The sequence below is a fragment of the Lissotriton vulgaris genome, chromosome 9 (assembly GCF_964263255.1).
Source record: "Lissotriton vulgaris chromosome 9, aLisVul1.2, whole genome shotgun sequence".
Taxonomy (NCBI): domain Eukaryota; kingdom Metazoa; phylum Chordata; class Amphibia; order Caudata; family Salamandridae; genus Lissotriton; species Lissotriton vulgaris.
In genome coordinates, this window is record NC_141697.1 from 397215995 (window position 1) to 397237745 (window position 21751).

Here is a 21751-nt window from a genome sequence, read left to right on the forward strand (position 1 = left end):
GGCACCAATGGAGCGAAGATCCGGTCTCATGTCCAGGAAGGCCTTGCGTCGATCAGCTGTGGTCCTGGCGTAGTCTTGCGCAAAGAACAGTGGAGATCCCGATCAGGTAGGGCGAGGAGAAGTGCTGGCTGCTGAGAGGACTTTTAGAAGGTCAGTGTATTCTAGGAAATACATGATGACTCCTCTTGGTCTTGAGGAGGTAGAGTTAGGAGAGGAAGTACGGCCAAGTCTATGAGCCCGCTGAATGTTGAGCACAGTATCTGCTGGCATGGGCAAGAGCTTGGGCAGGAAGGTCTTGAAGAAACCAATAGGGTCACTCCCCTCACAACCCTCCACCAGGCCGTAGATGCGCAGATTATTGCATCTGTTTCGATTTTCAAGGTCCTCCATCTGCTTCTGGAGAGATGAGACCTGCGTTTGTATGTGAGAGACCTTGGCAGAGGATTCCTGAAGAGAGGAAACGTTGCGCTCCACTGACGTGACTCTTGCGTCCATCTGCGACCAGTTGTCCGTTAAAACCTGTAGTTTAGCGTTGGTTTCTTCCATAAAGGGACGAAAGGCTCTTATCTCTTCCAGTAGCAGTTCCATAGATATGGTCGAAACAGCATTAGACGGTGAAGGGGGGTCCTTTTTTAACCTTTTGGTGTTGGTTTTCCCTGAGGGCTGCGTAAGGTGCTCCATCGTAACCTGCAAAGTATGGTCAGAGGATGTATGAGATGCTTCTAAATGAGCAAGTGCCGAAAATACCTTGGAATTTTTAATGAAGACGTGCTTTGAGGCTTTAGTGGCGCAGTCCTGCAGAAGTTTGCCCATGAGGAACTAAACACCACCAAGGAAAAACACTCAAAAACTCATACAAAGGACCCCTGCAGATTCCAGAATCACCAAACAGCGGCAAGAGCCCAAAGGATATGAAAAAAGTCAATGATGAAATGAGGAAGACTGATAAGAGCAACCGTCATATGAGATAGAGCCTGAAGAGTCACAAGATGGCCGCCAAAGTTGAAAAACACATGCCAAAAGGAGAGTTAAAGGCTTCATGGGGGATCGTTAGATGAGGCGATATGCTGCGCGCTGAGGAGACGGCATCTGTGCACAAAATGGCGGCCGCGGCCGTTGCAGAGCCGTGGCCGAGGAGTGCAGAGGTAAAAAACGGCAAAAAGAGCTGAGAACGGCCGCGGAAGAGCCTCACAGTATACCTGACACCTTCCAATGTTAGAATCCTCCGTTTGCCGGCATGAAGAAGAGCGCGAACCGCTTGTGTCACCCGATGGAAGCGGAGCGCTCACGCCGACGCCGCCATCCCCGTCGGGCGCTAAGCCACGCCCCCTGTCCGTTCATTATCCTAATGTTGCAAAGAGGGTACAAAACGATTCTCATTAAAGAGAAAACCAAACATGGTGTTACATTTTAAATTCCGAGTTTGTGATTCTCCAGACTAAGCACTCTTAAACTATAATGCCTACCAGTATGAATGACATGACACTCCTACACTTTGCAGTCCTCTGTCATATGTAACATTTCTTATACACTGATTACATACCTATGATTGATTGTCTCCATTTAATGTATGTGCAATGTAAAGTACACCCTACACTGGTATGAGTGGCACTATAAAACAAATTAAATGCATCTCAGACAGTGTGGGAATGGAGACTTGAGGGGAACTGTTGAAGCTTAATAGTGAGGGAATCACTGGCAGAGGTGGTCATTGGGGGGCGCCAAAAAACATTGTCGCACAGGTCCCCACCAGCGCTAAGGCCGTCCCTGTCTGGGGCATATTGTGTGCCTCTGAGAAAGTATTCATGTTAATTGCAGCACATGACTGGCGCTGCGATTAACATGAATACTCATGCAATCTGCACTTGATGTTTGTCGCTGCACCTACACGCGCGGTCAGGTTCCTGGCGCACATAGCATTGGCTGAAGCGCACAAAGATCTTACACTGCCGCAAACAGAGGTAAAAAAGTTAGAGGGAACACTGGTTCAGACAGCCCGTCAGTCTGATAGGTAATGAAAAACAGGCATAGTTGTGTGTAGGAGGGGTCTATATAGGTAAAATAAAAAAAAGACTTGCGTTCTAGGTGGCCTGTCGGAAGGTGGGATCGTCTCACTAATGTAAGGACTGGGAGGAGGAGGATTTATGTGGGGGTAATGGCCGATTAACTAGTTTGTGCAGAGATTTCAGAACTTGGCCTAGCTTTTGGCTTTACTAGACATGGTGAGTAAGCGAGCGGTTTTGGAATAGGTGTTTGGGACGATGGGCATTTTAGACGTAGGTTTTATAATGTAATTTATTTTGCGTGTACCATGAAATTGTCACTGGTTTTCGTGTGTAATTTCAATGGTGCGACTTGTTGACTTAAATGGGATTTGCACCATTTGACCCATGTGTATAGAGATTATGGACAAACAGGAAGGAGTACTGGAAAAAATCCTGTGGAAGATATCCGTTATTAGAGAAATAATCCTAAAACGTCCTAGGTAAAATCCGTTGACTATTCTAATTCCAGTCGAATGTCAGAAATGAACGCATATTCAGACCAAAAGGCGCACATGCTTTCCCACACTGCATGTGACTCCCCTATAGAGAAGTATTTTACCAACACCGGAGAGATCGAATAAGGCAAAAAAAGAGAAATAAACTGGGCAATTTAAACGAGTGATGCCGCTTTCTCACGGGTTTGTTTAGTTATTTTGCGTTAAACATCATTTTAGTCTGATGTTGACTTAGGCCTGCACCAGAAAGCTAACAATCAACCTCCCTCTCATTTTCAACTTCAACCCACTTGGCGGTTCCCTGACCTAATGTGTGCTGCACGGTGATAGGCGGGGTTTTGTTTCAACGTGGGGTTATTTATTCACAGTCTTTGCAGCAGCGACCAGTACTTAACACCCTGTTGTGTGTTGTTTCCACAGTCCGGCGGGGTTTCAGTCACGTCGGATTGCTGAAGCCTGAGTACAGTAGAGCAGAGCAGTCTGGGAGAGGCGCGCGGGGGAGGGCGACACTTGTCATCGTCTCCGACCGAGGATCTAATCCCCTGCAGCTGCAGCAGGGCAGCAGTTTGAAGGACGGCGACTGCCCGGGTTTGAATGATGGCGGATTTTGTTGCCGGAGCTGTTGGAGGTAATAAAACAAATGAAATACGTCGTCAGTTTTTGAGAGCTAAATGATGGTTGGCCCCAAGGGGTGTGTGCAGGTGACAAAAGAAATGCTTTTTTAAAAAACTTTTTCTTTTTTTAAATTTTATTTATGTATTTCTTTTTTTCAAGGGGGTGGTTTATCAGTGTCAGGATCCACGTTTTCAGGAACTTGTCCAGTTACCCAGCTAACATAGAAAACTAAAATGCCACTGCTTACTATAAAAAATCCTGGAGACACCCACCTGTTCGTCACTTAGTTACTTAATTATTATTTTATTCAAATGTAAGTCGTTTTATATAGCACGGGCTTCTGCTCGTGTCCTTCTAAGGCACCGCACCACCAGCGAAGTCAGGATGTTTAAAAACATGATGTTTTATTGAAATGTAGCCATGAAGCAATGCTGCCTGTATCAATATTCCTGGTACCCATTCAGTGATCCATTTTAAAGTTACAATTCAACCTTATTTAGGTAGCATCAGTAGCATTGGAAAAGATATTGTAAGTGTTAACATTTTATTAGATATTGGATAAAGTACCCCCTGCCATACATTATAAGGTTCTTTCAAGTCACCAAGGACTTACATGACCAAATAGAAGAACAAGGCTGAAGGCCAAGTTCCTCCATAAGGTCACAGAACTTCCAAGTGACTTGAAGCTTCCTTTTAGTGTATGTCAGTGGGTATTTTATTCCTTATAATGCCTGGCCAAACATCACCAATCCCCATATACTTCTTACATTTTTAGTGTTTTGCTCTTTTATGTTTGTTACAGACAAGAAGAATAAAAGCAAAATCGGCACAGAGATATTAAATGCAACAAAAGCAGTTAGTACTTCTTGGCATAACGACATTAGGGTCAGTTTATTGTAAACCAGGTTAATAAACTGTGACTCAAATGATGTAGAAAAATGCAGAGATTTTGTCTTTCCTTCAATTACTTATAGCATGGAAAAAATAAACATTGCTATAAATATCTCCTTTCCCAGATATGGTTTTCTTTTTAGAGAACTTTATCAGAAAAAGGAAAAGACAGTACTACTTTTCCTTGTTTAAACTACAGTTGTAGCGACCATGCCTTTCATCCTAGCTGCTTGCTCTGGCAAGAGGCATTGTGGCATCAGAACTGAACTGTAATAACTTATTACAGTTGAGCAGATACACCATTTCTTTATGACAGGCGGGCGGCTAGAGTCCACTGCAATAAGGAAATCGGGGACATGCTTTTATTCAGGGATTGCTGGCTTTTATGTATGACTGAAATATAGCTGTCAACTGGCCCCTTTGGCATGGGGGATGACTTTCCACCAGCCTCTATATGTGACGGAGTTTGTAGGCCTGGACTTGTCAAGGGGAATCAGAAAGAGCATGTTCCAGTAAAACGTAGTATTATTGGCTCCCAACCTAGCATTGCTTGAACGTCACCCCATTCAAAAATGTGCAAACTGACAGCTGTGAAAGAATTTTAGAAAGTAATTTCGAAATGCTGCTACTGATAAGTTTTGATTGTGAAATGTGCTATCTAAAAACAAATATTTACTAGTTCCATTACTGTAACTTATTTTTCCTTCCCCAAGACAGGGTGAAAGGTAAATATGTGTGTTTAATCAGTTAAGACTATGTTCCACAGTTTTTCTAAGCTACGGAGTTAGACCATAGAAGAAAAAAAATGCACGTCCCCCACAATGTGAGATTTGACCTGGCTTGTTACAACATGTCCTGTCTGCACTGTGCAGCAGGATATGGTATGTCACAATTCTATTGAGCAGTGATTTATTTACATGCATTCCAATTGACTTTGTACTTTGCACGTTGCTTAATGTATTACGTTTCACGAAGTAATTCCACATCAATTGCAAAATGCTTTTACAACACAGTCACTGGAGCTGTGCTCAGGTGTTGCTTAATGGCCTTTAAACCCAAAAGAATGTAGATGAACGAGCCCCTCTCTGACACACCTTTCGTTTACGGATTATACCAGACATAGATTGTAAACATGTTGTGCCTCACCCCCTATGGCCCCCCTCCACGGAACTAGCGAAAGTGTTCTGGCAACTATGAAACCCGGTGCTCAGGTATACTGCATAGAAATATCAGTGTAGCCATCCGCACTGCATGCAACCTAAATTTAATCTGTGCCATGCTTTAGGACACTATGTGGAAAAAGTAAATGGGAGCAGGTGTACTGAACCCAGACTTGCCAAGTTGACCCATGATCCAAATGTGAGCAGTTATGCCAATCCCATTTCTAGAACAGGTCTAAAGACAGTTTATGGTGTGTGTGTGTGCTAACTTTTTCGAAAAATAAAAGGGTGTTCATTAGGTCTGGCATTGGCAGCCACAGCCATCTGCCAGAGCTCATGCCGTCACCATAAGTAGTTAAGGAAACCAGTGTAGACGGGGGCATTTAGGTCTGCCCGTGTATTGATTTTCAGCTTTAGTGCATGTGATTGGACAGCAGCTGGGTGGCCCACCTATGAAGAAGTTCTATTGTTCATACCTGCTAAAAAGGTTTGTTAACACAGACCCTATGTCAAATACAGGAGGAAGTGTGCTTTCACCCAGTGATAAAAAAAAGTAGGAGGTGTTTTCCATTGTGAATTTTCTGACAAATACAATAAGAAGCGATTTTACACGGTGAACTGTCTGGTAAATGCAATAGGAATGGGTTTTACATTCTGAACACTTTCACATATGTAATAGGAACGCCTTTTTGCTTAGGAAGCGCGCCGCTTCCTATTGTGAACTCCATTCCATTCCACAAACAAAATAAGAAGGGGGTTTTACAGTGTTCACAACTGAGAGACCATCTTACCTAGGTCTCTAGCACAGAAGGTCTGGCCTTCATACTGTCCATTTATAATTTTTAGTACTTTAGTTCTGTGTGAATTAAAGTATGTATACTTTTTCTTAAGTAAAAAAAAACCTTGACTAGACATTCATCTATTAAGAGTTATTTCTGCTTTGTGGAGTTCTGAGTTTCTCACCCACAGTCCATATCACCTCCATGAGAATCCATTGGGTTCTTCTGCCTCACATTGGATGCTTAAGGAGTGTACATGGTGCCCAATTTGGGTCCAATAGTAAAATGGCCATAGAATTTTGGCTCCACCCCTTTATGGATCTTCTTTTGAAGCACTTGATTGGACAGTACCTATATTAGCCTGCATATCCAGTAATACTAGTGTTCATATCTGCTACAGACTTTGCTAGCTCAGAGCAGAGGTAAATCCAGTAGGACGAGGCTTTGCATGGTATTTGTTAAGGACAAATGTAGTAGGAAAGGCGTTTCTCCTGTGAGCTCTCTGTTAAATACAGTTTGCAGGGGATTTACATCATGAGCTCTGGCAAATACACAAGGAAACTATTTTACATTGGAAACTCTCCGATTACAATAGGGGGCGTTTTATGTTGTGAACTGTGAGAAATGCAATAGGAAGTGATTCTAAATTGTGAACTTTGTGACATACACTCTAGGAAGGGGATCTACATTGTTTAGTACTGAGAGATCTTACGCAGCTTTGTAATTCGGGAAGGGCTACAAAGATCTTGTTTCAATTGTGCATATTTGTAATCCTAAACTTAGTATACCATTGTGCTTGTTTTAAAACAATTTTATAAGTAAAATCACTGGCAAAGTATTAATGTTGCTGGTGTTATTGGGTGTTTGGTCAAACTTGCACTTCTAATGCACGCCACCCGTCAAGTAAGGCTTGGACTCCTCTGCTATTTGATAAAGGCACGTACTTGTTGCTCATTTTGGGGCCAGGAGTAAGGTGACACCCATGCCTTTGGCTCCACCCCTTTGTTGATCTTCTTTACAGGCATTTGATGGGCTACTGTCATATTAACCCACCCATGAAGTAGTTCCACTGTTCAATATGATAGAGACATTGTTAACACAGTCCACATGTCAAATAAAGACAGACTGGGCTTTGCATGTCGTAAACTCATGACAGTACAGTAGTAAGGGATTTTTCTTTGTAAAGTTTCTGACACACACAATAGGAAGGAGTTTTACATTGTGAACTCACTGATAAATACAATAGCAAGGGTTTTTTTTACACTACTCACAATAGGAAAAGGTCAAGCATTAAAGGAATTTACTTGGTGGTCAATTGGGGTACAACAGTAAGGCGACCCTGGACACCTGATAAAAAAGGCCCCAATTGTTACAGTTGGAGCCCAGTAATACTAGATTTCCTGGGGATCCTCCCAAACCAGTTCCCACTTTCCCACTTGAACTGCAGTGGAGCTGCACGTTTACTGCACACCATCCAAGAAGAAACCGGCCCTTCTACTGTCTATCTTTATCTCATTGCTGTGGAACCGTAAGCTTCAATAGCTGCAGTGTCGGTTGCCACTAAAAGATAGCAATAATGCATCATGCAATGCATTCAAGAATCAGAGCAAGGCGGGTACACTGCTACATAATGTCCTGTGGATTCCCAATTCCTAAAATGTCTGCCTCATCGGAAAGTAATGATTCTGTGACCAATGGAGTTGGCGAGTGGGTGGTGTATGTTGTAATAAACGAACGGCTGGACCACTGTGCTGTGCTCCCTGCCTCTGTCCCAGTGATAATGGTATATTATATTGTTTTGACCTCAGCTAGGTCCCCCCCCCCAGCAGCCACACATCCACTTCAGATACTGATTACAGCAGTGCGTAGGATCTATGCGGCACTATGCTGATTTATATAGGGTGTTAATTTCACTCTCTTTGGTGCATGGGTGAGTACATGCTCGTTGGCAGATGCAAATTATAGTGATCCTGCCTGGTGGCAAACCAGCTGCTCCCATCAAGCTCAATGTACCTCACGTGCTCCCTGCTTATTATGAGTTATTTGCTGCAGCTGCAGAGTCGAGGAGCATGCATGCATGAACCGGAAGTGGAGTGGCTTCACAGTTGAACCAATCCGAATGGATTAAGCCAGGGAGAGTAGCTGCTAGAAATTGCAGCAGAGCCGTTGAGCCGAGGCTGAAGCCAGAGTCCCAGAGCAGGGGTTTAGTGTCTTTGAGCACTTTGTTCACTGATTGAACTAGGTATGTAACTGTTACCACAAATTTTTTAGCACGCATACCGTTACCACGCATACATTTACAACGCTGGTCATTTTACAACGCATACCATTACATCGTAAGTATTATTATAGGTAAGTTTAACATTTTTTAGTGGTATTTGGTTATGGGGTACGGGGTATTTTTAGGTTTTAGGGCTGGGTTTGGGTTTTGGGGTACAGGGGTATTTTTAGGTTTTAGGGCTGGGTTTGGGGTACAGGGGTATTTTTAGGTTTTAGGGCTGGGTTTGGGTTTTGGGGTACAGGGGTATTTTTAGGTTTTAGGGCTGGGTTTGGGTTTTGGGGTACAGGGGTATTTTTAGGTTTTAGGGCTGGGTTTGGGTTTTGGGGTACAGGGGTATTTTTAGGTTTTAGGGCTGGGTTTGGGTTTTGGGGTACAGGGGTATTTTTAGGTTTTAGGGCTGGGTATGGGTTTTGGGGTACAGGGGTATTTTTAGGTTTTAGGGCTGGGTTTGGGTTTTGGGGTACAGGGGTATTTTTAGGTTTTAGGGCTGGGTTTGGGTTTTGGGGTACAGGGATATTTTTAGGTTTTAGGGCTGGGTTTGGGTTTTGGGGTACAGGGGTATTTTTAGGTTTTAGGGTTGGGTACGGGTTTTGGGGTACAGGGGTATTTTTAGGTTTAAGGGCTGGGTTTGGGTTTTGGGGTACAGGGGTATTTTTAATATATATTTACAAATATTACAATTAAAATTAATTTCATTAATATAATTATTTAATGATTAAATAATGGATAATTAAATTAAATATTACACAAATAATTATTTAAAATATAATAATGAATAATTAAATTAAATATTACAAAAATAATAAAAAATATATATATATACTTACCTATACTTACGATGTAATGGTATGCGTTGTAATAGTATGTGCGTTGTAGTGTATTGCGTTGTAAGGGTATCCGTTGTAACATGACCTGCGTTGTAAAAAATCTGTGGTAATGGTATGCGTGCTAAAAGTACGCGTGGTAACGTCATATATCCATTGAACTACATCATGCCTACATGAAGTGGGGGTCAGAGATGTGTGGTGTGGAGTGGGAGAGGGAGATTGTTTGAGTGAAGGCCACCTGATAGTGTACTTTGTGAGAGGGTTTTCACAATGAAATATATGTATAGCTTGCGTCATTAATGCACCTCAGACTTTGGTCTTCCTCATTAGGGAAAACAGGCATTTAAGGATCACAAGTGGATGAAGATGTCTCCACTAGCCGGGTCTGGTGGCTCAATGGACTAATGCGTTCACTGCAGGGTCCTGTGTTCAACCAAATGGCCAAAGGTTCAAATCCCAGCTGGTCCATTCAGCCTTTCATTCATTTGAAGTAGATAAAATGGGTACCATTGAGTTGTGTGACAATAAACATCTGTTATTTAGCGCCAAGATGCTTATGTTATGTTATGTCACTTAGGAACGATTCCTGTTGCATTGTTCTAAGAATACAGCTTGTCCACCATTAATAACTACCCAGTGTACCTTCAGCTATGCCCTCAATGAAAGCACAAGGAGAGCTGTTACAGCCTCTTTGTTGAAAAAGCAAGACACTATGAACAGTGGCAAACCCTCATACCACTCACGTTGTAGCTGGCTTGCACCACTGACAACACTTCCTCAGCAGAGTTGGAGTCACACTCACACACTACTCTCAGAGACTACTAGACACACTATACAGATAGCCTTCACACCCCTAACAGAGTAGCAACTACTACAGTGACACTATTGATAGCAGTAACACTAGCAGCCTCACACTACAGCCATCATTCTCAGACCACTCATCGAGTAGCAGTCACACTCTACCAGAAGCACTCTCACAGCCCTTATACAGTAGCTGTTTTGCACCAGTGACTGAACTCTCACACCTTCAACACTATCAAAAGCATTGCCACACCCCTCATAAACTAGCAGCAAAGCCAATAGGTCTGGCTTATATCTGAAATGGCCTCTTCCTTGATTGATGATAATGCCCAGGTGGTATTGTGAATGGAAGAGTGGTAAAGCAGGAATGAGTCAACAGGTGCACGCGGAGATGCATGAGTGCAAGGACGAGGGTCTGTATGGATGATGAGCAGTTGACTACATGGATGAATTATTTGCTATATGAGTGGCGGCATTTGGGCACTTTCAGTTGTAAATCAGACTTGTTGGCTTTTCGCTTGTCATTCTGGTATTTGCAGTTCTGGTTTCCCAATTGTGGCTGCAGAACTTGCTATAGTTGAATGCTTAAAAAACACAGTGTGACTGAGTGTCCTTCTCACACCTGATTTAAAGCAACTTGAGGTCTGTTGCATGCAGGTGCACTGCAGGGAAGGTACAGGACTGAAGGCATGTTGCCCATTAACTCACAATGCTCCAGCCACATTGCATGCATTCTATCTTTTTAGAACAGGGCATTTGGAGATTTGTAAAGAAAATCAGGGGAATGTATTTTTCAAATTCACTTTTGAATATTTTGAAGCAGAGACAATTTTAGGTGGGAGACAGCAAAAATAAACCGATTTTTGGCTTTATAAATCGCGAATCTCCATTCAGAATAGGGTATGTTGGCATGTATCCACATGGCATGGGAAGAGACAATGGCGGCAGGCTTCTGCTCATCCTTGTTGAGCTGGTCACATGAAGATGATTCATTTAGTTTAAGCTTACTGTAAATCCCATGCACGCACTAATCCCGCTGACGTTAGAAACGAGGTTCTGCGAATCTCGGCCGCCCTTCCTCAAACATGAACGTGGCGCACTGGCTGCTCATGGCCTAGTCACGGGGCAGGGCTGGCCGTGTTTGTGCTGAGTTTATTTAAAGCACTTTATTGCTCAATGTGATTAGGGGTCAAAAAGTAGTTTGTTGTGTCAGTGCTTAAGAGATTTCGTTTATTCTCTGCCATATGACTGCTGAGGAACAGCCCTGTCTGGCACTGAGTGAAGAAATACTCTCAGTGCATGTGTTAAATGCCTGACAGGTCACCAGCCGTGCTGATGTATGTGAATTAATGGTAAAACAAAAACAGAGACACTGCATTAGAGGAAACCAAATCCTGGAAAACCAATTTTAAAGAAAGACAATTTTAAGGAAATATAAATAAATGAAAAATGAAAGGAAACAGTTTAAAAGAAAAATCATTTTATGGTAGCAATTAAAATCTCATACTTGGGTGACGATTAGGGGTAGTGAGGATTTTTCGGGTTCAGGGATGAGTGATGTTTATTAGGTGATAAGGAGTTTTTAAGGTGGAGGGATGAATGGTGTTTAGGGAATGTGGGGGGTTTTGGGGAGTTAGGAATGGGTGAAGTTTAGGGTGGTGAAGGGTTTTTAGGGATCACGGATGAGTAAAGTTTAGGTGTGGTAAAGGTTTTTTGGGGTTCAGGGATGGGTGGTGTAGAGGGCTGTTGAGGTTTTTTATGTTTTACGAATGACTGTGGCATTTAGGGCTGGTGAGTATTTTTAAGGTTCAGGGATGGGTAAAGTTTTGGGGTGGTGAAGGGTTTTAAGTATATGGGAATGGGTGGCATTAAGGGTTGTGTGGGGTTTTAAGTGTTCTGGGATAGGTGGAGTTTATATGTAGAAAGGGTTTTTAGGGTTTAGGGATCCAGGAGTTTAGGGGTGGTGAGGGGCTTTAGGGGTCATGAATGGGTGGTTCTCAGGGGTTGTGAGGGATTCCTTTTAGGGTTCAGGGATGAGTGAAGTGTAGGGGTGGAGCGGGATTTTAAGGGATTAGGAGTAGAAGGTGTTTAGGCATAGAAAGTAGTTCTTAGGGCTTAGAAATGGGTGGAGTTTAGCAGTAGTAAAGGTGTTTTAGGTTAAGAGATAGGTAGAGTTTAGGACTAGAAAGGGTTTTAAGGGTTTAGGGATTATGTAGTTTAGGGGTCAGAATTGGGCGTAGTTAATGCATGGAGATGCATGGTTAGGGGACAGAGATAGATAGTGTTTAGGGACAGTAAGGGATCAGCAAATTGATGGCATTTAAAGTAATTGCTTAACAATGTAAAAGATATGATCTGAAATAATGTCCTCTGACATAAAGGTTTGAAATGAATACCTTCAAGAACATTTTTCTGGAAGTATGACCTGCAACCATTTCATTTACACCTTAAAAAAGAACTATGCAGAAGCCAATTTTGAAAAATAAGACTTTCTATGAATTGGTTTCTACGAAATGGTAAATACCATTCATTCTGAAAATTTCGATGAAACCATTTAGATAACGTGATTTCTCAGTAACGGTATTCTATTAAATCATTTTTTTCTATGAAATCAGATACAACCCTTTTGAGCATGCAGGGTACAGTGATCACTCTGTGTCCTAATGCCCTTCAGCTGTTGAGCAATGTTGACACTGTCAAATCCATTAAAGATAAAGGGGTAACCCAGTAACCCTCAGAACCTGGGTAGGAATGCAGAAGAAAAACAATGGTTCTGTCGGGAGTCACGTATACTTAGTTTCACCGTACTTAATACGTTTCATGGATATTACATTAAACATCAAATGAAGGGAACACACACACACACAAAACTCAACTAAGTTCAGAGGATGAGCTCTTTATTACTCTTTAGATACATCAGTGAATATCTGGCTGTCCAAAACAGTAAAGCACGTGGACTGTGAAACAATTAGTGACTGGTCGTGATTAGTGGCATGGTGCTGTACAAAAATAACATGAATAACACATATTGACGATATTTTACACAAGTGTCCACATTTGAGTGCATAAGCCACAACAGGATATAGTATTTCCTTATTCTAGTTGAGAAGTTGCGTGGACAAGTTGAACTACCAACGTCGACGTTTCGACTCTAAGATGTAGCGCATACAAATGATGGATGGATGCTGAACAAATAAAACATTCATCCTCAGTCAAGAGATCTGAGTTAAATCCATTGTTCTTTTGCTCACCATGATTACACCAGACACATTGCTTATGGGAAAAGAACTGCTGCAGGTTTATTTACATACAACAAAAGTATGCAGATTTGTGGGTTGTGTTACGGGCGATCCAGGGCAGGCAGCCCCTCGCTGCCCCGCCCGCTTAATGAGCCAGCCAGCACGGTGGGTCGACGCCCAGACAGTGCAGCACCTTTGTAGATCCCCTTCCAGATCACGTGATCATGTCTTATACTCCCGCCCTTTTCAGGGCGAAGCGTGGTATGGCACACCCCGGTTGGTCAGGCCCCCAACCGCCCGAAGAACTAATGGGGCGCCGTCGCGGTTATCCCGGAACCTCCCTGCGGCTTCAGGTCTTTGGCTCTGGCACCCCTACTGTGCCAGGCAGAGGTACCCTTACTGTACTAGTCTGCCGCAGAGGTACCCTTACCGTACCTGTCTGCCTCTAGATCACCCTGTAACTCCGCCACAGCTCTGGAGGAGGCTGCCGTCGATGACAGAGCCCCTCACCTCCGAGTTCCCTACTTACATCCAGCAGCTTCCAGTGCCTCCTGCACATCAAGGAGAAACATATCCATCCCGACTTTTGATAAGTGCACACCATCTTTTTCATAATAACCTTCCACTCTTGCCTGTATCAGTTCATGCCTGATGAGCCCCAAGCCTCTCCGTTCCATGAACTTCTGCATGGCCATGTTAACCCTCTTGCGTGAATGCTCTACCGCAGCTATGGACCTGGCCCCCGCCATTCCCTACGTGGAACAATCTCTGACCACTATAGCTTGCATGGCCCCAATCTATTGCTGATTGCCCCGAGGTCTGTTTGCATGGCCTGTATAAGTGCCCTCCTCCCCATGGTTACTAAGTCATTGCCACCCAAATGGATAATCAGGACATTGGGAGGGGGTCCCCCTACCGAGAGGTGTTGCTCTAGACTGCTTTTCGCGCTCCTCCATCTCATCCCGGGGAAGCCCATCCATACAAACTGCGTCCGTGTGAAACCCCGGGCCCAATTCCTGTGTGTTGCCCACTGTGCCAACCTGGTAACGTATGAGTGTCCCAGCAGCCACACCTCACAACCTGGTGAGTAAAAGGGATGCCATCTTGTCACAACTTGTTTAATTGTTTGAAAACACTGCACACATTACAATTATTGCCACCATTACTAATACTCAACAACACACATATTCACACTTCATAAGCTCTGTACATTTAGGGACGAATGTAACGCTGAAAACAATTTGATTGCCAGCGCCCCACGCTCTTAACGCCTTCCGGCCCCATGCCTGCCTTTAATGCAGCCGTGGCCGCGCCAATCCTAAACGAGTGACTTAAAAACTTCCTACCCAAACCAGCGAGACCCGCCTGAGACAAGGCGGCCGCCATGATGCGGTCCAGCTGAAACCTAGTCAGAGGCGCCCGATCTGCATATATAAGGAAGTGCCCCGGGGCCGCTGGCCTTATTATCAAGTATTACCTTACCGTGGTGACAGGGCAGTATCTGGGGTCCCCCAAAGCTTGTAGTACTACTGTCATACCCCGCCCTGCCTGGTCTGTTTTTGACCTACGAATACGCAGTACCAGTCTCTTCGTCACACAAACATCCTGGATGATGTGTCTGTCTTGGATTTTGCGACGAGCTCACTCACCCTGAAGGCACCGAAAAAAGCTAGGCAGAATGCTGTCGTGAAGAGCCTGGCCTCAAAGGGGGAGTTGGTGACCTGTGGCACAGCCTCTATCATGCCCTGCAAGGTGGGGAAATCTATCGGTGCCCTGGCGTCTGGGATCCTCACCTCTTCTCTGGCCCACCCCTTCAGTGCCGCCCTGACCTTGAACGAGCCGGTCGGGTCGTAGCCCCCGTTAAGCTTGGTGTCATGACTCAGAGCAGCCAGGTGGCCGCACACCCATGAATGGCGCTTGCCGGTGTCCTTGGCCCAAACCACAAAGACCTGCACCCCTTCCTCTAATGACATTGTCCCAGCTTTCACAGACTCTATAACTGTCCTAAATGTTCGCAACTGTGACCCATATATTTTCCTGGTTGCCGGAGCCAGCGAGCGCTCACCCATCATCTTCAGTCGTTCGCCCACCGTAGTAGTCGCCATAGGGATGCGGGGAATGGTGTCATCTCCGCCCACGCCTGCGGCCAGGCCTCTCGCAAACTGAGCCACTGAAAGAGAGAGAGAGAGCGTCAGCTGCCACATTCCTCACAACCTCAATGTGCCGTGCCCTAAACTCGATGTTGGTGCGCAAGCCCACCCTGACCAATTCTCTCAACAAACTCACCACCACGGGGCATATGGCTGTCAGACCATTTATTGCTTGCACTACGGCCATATTATCTGACCAGAGCACCACCTTCCTGTTGCCCAATGTTTCTGGCCACAAATAAAGTGCGACTATAATGGGGAAAAACACTAGCACTGTGATGTTCAAGGTTATCTTCTTCTTCGGCCAGGTATTCGGCCACCTCATCACACACCACTCCTCCCCCAAGATAACCCCAAAGCCTTCCCTATCTGACGCATCAGAAAAAAGACAGAGTTCGGGGCTACCAGCCCAAGGGGCCCTCCAAATGATAGTCCCATTAAATTGCTTCAAGAAGTCTGCCCACATCTGCTGGTCGGCCTTCACCCCAGGGCCCAATCTCACCAAATGATGGTTCTTGCCTATGTTGGCCGTGGTCTTTGCCAACCTGTGTGAAAATACCCTGCCTGCTGGTATGACTCGGGAAGCAAAGTTCAACTTGCTCAAGAGGCTCTGGATCGCCCCCAAGGTCGCTTTATCCTAGGCCAACAGCGCCTGAATGTCCTGCTGCAGATCCATAACCTTGTCAGCAGGGAGCCTAGATTCACCCTTGATGGTGTCCAGCTCGATGCCCAAAAAGGTCAGGACCTGCGTAGGACCCTCGGTCTTACCTGGGGCAAGAGGAACCCCGAGGTGCCCGACCATTGCTTCAAAGGCCTACAGACCATCTGCACATTCCTGCGTTCCTGCCTGTCCAAAGAACAGAAAAACATCTAAGTAATGTGTCACCTGCGTTATGCCCTGGGTAAGAGAAAGAGCCCATTGTAGGGATGAACTGAATGCCTCGAAGAAATCACACGAGACTGCCCACCCCATTGGCATACAGCGGTCAAAAAAGAACTCACCTCCCCATTTAAAACCTAGCAGATGCTGGCTGGAGGGGAGAACCGGCAGGAGGCGGAAAGCTGATTCGATATCCGCCTTGGCAAGCCACGCCCCCTTCCCAGCCCTTCTTACCATATCAATGGCCATGTCCAGTGAACAGTACGATATAGAGCAAGCCCCTTCCTCCAGCCAGTGGTTCACAGAGTTGCCCTCAGGGTAGGACAGATGGTGAATCAGGCGATATGCACCTGGCTGTTTTTTTGGCACAATTCCCAGTGGTGACACCAGGAAATGATCCAGCTGGGGATTTGGAAATGGGCCCGCCACCCTACCTGGGGCCACCTCCTTTCTGATTTTCTGACTGACCACCCCAGGCAGGTCCCTGGCTGATTTCAGATTCAAGGCAACCCTGCAACCCAAAGGACCTTTGTATGGTATCCTGAAACCATCGAGGAAACCGTCTGCTAACAGTAACCTGTCTTTGTCAATGGGATACAACCTAAGTAGGGGAGGAATGTTCTGCAGGATGATTGGGGAGGGGCCCTTGCTAATCCCAGCTGGCGGTGCACCACTAGCTGTTGGAAAAGGGGCCTTGCTGTCCGTCAACGGTATGGTCAGGCACTGATTGCTGCTATCTCTAGCGCGGGCCGTCTGTTCTGCTCGCAGGGGCGGTGGAGGGGGACCCATGACTGGAAGTGCAAGAGACGGCTGGATGCTGGACGCCACACTTACTGCAGTTATGCATGAATTTGCATGACCTACCCCAGGAGCAAGCTCCCCCATTGAAAAGCCTGCATGTTCCTGAATTGAATCGCTTGGGCCCTGCCCTCTGGCCTCTCCCCTGGCCTCCACGAAAAGGCTGCTTGAATGGCTGTTTGGGAAACTGTCGCTCCCCTTTCTTACTATCTACCTCTCCCTGCGCCCTGTATGGCGTCTCCTTCCTTTCGTGAGTAAACCTACACATGTGTTCCATCCCGAGCTGTATCTCCTTCTGATCCCACCCCAGATCCGGGTATATGGCCATTCTCTTGCGGAAATCCTGGTAATAATAAAACCAACCCATTCCCCCTGACAACTTTGCCTCTTGCTGGATGGTGCTCGCATATTGCATCAAGCGCTCGCCTTGCTCTGGGAACTTTTCCATCACAACTGCCGCTAGAATGTTGAAAGCCGCCGTCCAATTATCTAATGTTTTGTCTGGCAACGCTGATATCGCACCTTTTTCTCGTCTTCCTTCCCCCCTCTTCCTTTTATCTACGCCTGCCACCCCATGCATCAGCAAGGTCAGGATATCTATATATTCGCGCCACCATATCCCTTCCTTGGCTGCCAGTGGCACCTGCCTTGCAAGGAAGCAACGGCCCGAAGCCAGTGGTGCCTGCGTGACCGGAGGCCAGGATGCCCCACCCGCGACTTCTTTGTGTGTCCCCCTTAGCGGGGGTGGTACCGGGCAGGCAGGGCTGCGGTGCGTCAGCGAGGCAGGCAGGCAGCAGGACGACCGGAAAAGAGGTCGACCTGGAGGCGGCAGGGGCCTAAGTAACCAGGCCCGCCCCCAGTCGTCCCCTCCCCTGGAAGCACGTCACTGGTGCAACCACTCACGGGGAGGGGCTGGTGAGGCCGCCAAGAGCCTCCCCCTCCTAGGGGACAGGGGGGGGCTCCGACTAGTAGGCACAAGAGGGCTGCCCCGCTGATGTCCGCCTGGGGGGAACGCTAGCAGCTGCAATCTGCACGTTATCCCTCTATCACCTCTCTAGATTATCTCCCCCCCTCTCTCAGCGGTCTCTTTATGAATTATTACTCACCTGTACGTTACCACTCCGAACCATTAGTTTCTATTCTCTCTCTCACCTGTGCCACCTCTTTCTCTCTGAGCTTGCTCTCACCAGTCTTTCTATAGCACCTTTCTTACACCCGCATCCTACTCTCCATCTCTTTGCTCTGCCTCCTACTCACCTATTTCTCAGATGCCTCTTTTTAGGTCTCGTAGACCTATTGCTGCCGAGTTACCTGTGAAGCGACATACACAGGTGGACGAGCGCCGATATCCCAGCGTGGACGTGCACGCCCAGCCCCCGGAGCCGTGCACATCTCCGATCTCAGTCAGCCATGCTTCTCTCAGTTCTCAGTTGCGCGCACACACACACACTCTGCATACACACACGCAGGCACACACACACTGCATACACACACGCAGGCACACACACTGCATACACACCCTCACCCCCCCCCTACTCACGGGCTCACGCGCACACACACACAGTCACACACGCGCATCCACACACTCGAAGTGCCCATCTCCTGTCTCGCTAGCCTGATGCACCAAAAACACAGTATTTACACGCCCCCCCCCCTACTCACCGGGCTGACTCAGGAGTCCCCCGCTGCTCTCGAGGCCGGTCTTTCCTCCTCAGGTGTGCAGGGTTAGCGGCTCAGGCTCGGCAACAGCAGGCGACGCAGAAGGTGATGACGAGCTCCCTAGACGTCCGATGTGCATGCTCACGGCACATGGAAACGCGCACAGCGTGACTTGCTCCCGTACAGCTGAGGTGCATGCTCACGTCGTTATCCTTCGCTTGTTTCTGCTTGTATTTATTTCATTTTGCGGCCGCAAATGCTTGTGCGGCCGCCAATGCTTGTTACCTGAAATGAGGAGAGAGCCCACCGCAGCAGAGCCGTCCCGCTGAAAGCTCCAGCCAGCGTAGGACGCTCCCTCCGCAGCTGCGTGTCTCAGGCATTTCGAGCAGCAGGTGAATCCAGCTCTGATTTAATCACCCTTGTTTATTGTTAGTGCTTAGTCGAGTAAACGGCAGCCCAGTGCTCCTGTTGAGCAGGGGGCGCCCTCGGGCCGTACTCCTAGTATCATCAATGGGTTAAATGAATGCAGTTCAGTGTGGTAGTCCACATCACCACACTGAAATGCATTGTCACACATTGATAGCGCCTCAGCTGTCTGCCGGAGCTCTGCTATTTAGCACCTACAAACTTCGCAAAGCTTAGCTGGCAGCGTGCAGTACTTGCAGCAGGCTTGGGGGCTGGCTACAAAGTTTTTCCCGACACCCCGGACATTTCACTGACACCAAGGCAGTTTCGAGGGAGTCTTCACTCATGTTTTCATTGGCCCAATCACCAGCAGCATAGGTGGACCCAGCCAGCTCCCCATGCAGCAAGCAGCAGTTTGGTAGCCAGCGGGGGTCTGCATCTGCAGGCAGTCTGCACAATGCGACCAGCCATTAAATTAGATTTGGACCGCAGACACTGCTGGAGAGTGTGGTTGTGTGCTGGAGCGCTGCTATTTAGCACCTCCACGGACTGGGCAAAGCTTTACTGGCAAAGCACGGTCCATGCACTGATTGCAACCCCTTCTTGTACAGTTTGGCAAAAGATCCCTGTGCCATTCATACTGCTTCATATAGCATGCGTCGAAAGCCTTGCCGGTAAATCCCCTCTGTGCGCCTGACACACGATCTTGCTTCTGAGCCTCCCCTTTACCCCGTTTGCCAGTTCGTCTATCCTTGAAAAGCAGAGCAGGTCATGGATTTACTACCACCAGGACGCAGTTTATTGTGCTAATGTGCGACCATGCCGATCCTTTTCCGACTGTCACACAGGCATGGCTTGTTTGTCTCGCTTCTTTCGAAAAACAACAGCAATCGCACATTTATTTCTTTTGACTGTATTTTCTTGGTGCGATTTACCGATGTTGAGTTCCAGCGTTCCTCAGCCTTCACTCGTTTTTTAAAAAAAACCTTCACACTTGAGCGAACAAGGACGCTTTGGAAGTTTTGATGGGAAAAGCCAACCTGCTGCCTTATTAACCCAGATCCTCCGCTGATGTGACGTTCTGCCATTTACCTGGCCTCCCAGTTTGTATCGCAGTGCAGGCAGAATCCAAAGGTTCTCACCAAGTATTAGTATTCCGTGTTTGTCTGTTGTGCACAAAATCGGCCAAGGTGCAAGTATTTTTAACTCCGAAACTGCATTGGTTTTTTATAAAAAAAAATTCGAATTTGCTTGCGTAAACAGAAGTTAAGTTCGCTTGTTCTAGTATGTGGAGCATAATTTATTTTGGAATGCCAGTTTTGCCTTTAGCAATTCAGTGTTAGTGGATAGCTTGTGGTGGCCGTTTCCCTATAGAACTGATTTTGATTCCCGAATTTAATGCATTGTTTTTCTCCGTTTGTGGCCAGATTAAGCGCAGCTGCAAATAACTTGTTTTGAGATTTAGTAACATACTATAAAACTATATAACAACCGAATGACAGGTGGGCAGACAGTTTCATTAGTACCAGGGCTTTAAGTGTGCCTCCCCCCTCCCAGTGTACTTTTATTTTTTACATTCAAGTCTGTTTTTTCCCTTGTTTTTCTGCCATTCTGCCCTGTGTTAGACTCTTTTTTTTGTGCCTTTCTGCCCTCTGTTAGACTCGTTTTTCCCTTTTTTTCTGCCCTTATACCCTCTGTTAGACTCGTTTTTTGTGCCTTTGTGCCCTCTGTTAGGCTTGGTTTTTGTGCCTTTCTGCCCTCTGTTAGACTTGTTTTTCCCTTGTTTATCTGACCTTCTGCCCTCTGTTAAGACTCGTTTTTTGTGCCTTTCTGCCCTCTGCATCACCACATCATCACTCAGCGCTACCCCATTATCACTCAGCACCACCACATTATCACTCGGCATCACCACATTATCACTCTGCACCACTCAGCACCACCACATTATCACTCAGCACCGCCCCATTATCATTCAGCACCACCACAGCACCACTCAGCACCACCACAGCACCACCCAGCACCACCACAGCACCACACAGCACCACCACGCACCACCACATTATCACTCAGCACCACCACATTATCACTCAGCACCACTCAGCACCACCACATTATCAATCTGCACCGCCACATTATCATTCAGCACCACCACAGCACCACTCAGCACCACCACAGCACCACCCAGCACCACCACAGCACCACTCAGCACCACCACAACACTCAGCAGCACCACTCAGCACCACCACATTATCACTCAGCACCACCACATTATCAATCAGCACCACTACAGCACCACTCTGCACCATCACATTATCACTCAGCACCGCCCCATTATCATTCAGCACCACCACAGCACCACTCAGCACCACCACAGCACCACTCAGCACCACCACAGCACCACCCAGCACCACCACAGCACCACCCAGCACCACCACGCACCACCACATTAGCACTCGGCACCGCCACATTATCATTCAGCACCACCACAGCACCACTCAGCACCACCCAGCACCACCACAGCACCACTCAGCACCACCACAGCACCACTCAGCACCACCACAACACTCAGCAGCACCACTCAGCACCACCACATTATCACTCAGCACCAACACATTATCACTCAGCACCACCACAGCACCACTCTGCACCACCACAGCATCATTCCGCACCACCACAGCATCATTCCGCACCACCACAGCACCAATCAGCACCACCACAGCATCACTCAGCACCACCACAGCATCACTCAGCACCACCACAGCATCA

The 21751-nt window shown here is 46.7% G+C and overlaps 1 protein-coding gene across 2 annotated transcripts in view; it reads left to right on the plus strand.

The window, feature by feature from the left end:
* Positions 1–2900: 2900 nt before the first annotated feature.
* SLC25A47 (solute carrier family 25 member 47) overlaps positions 2901–21751 on the plus strand; it is a 130456-nt gene continuing 111605 nt past the window's right edge. Inside the window, exon 1 of one of the 2 annotated variants that reach the window (XM_086937807.1) lies at positions 2901–3128. In XM_086937807.1, the coding sequence (XP_086793933.1) occupies positions 3095–3128 (34 nt within the window). In that variant the 5' untranslated portion in view covers positions 2901–3094. The remainder of the gene's footprint in view (positions 3129–21751) is intronic. The other variant, XM_086937808.1, reaches the window with a different exon arrangement.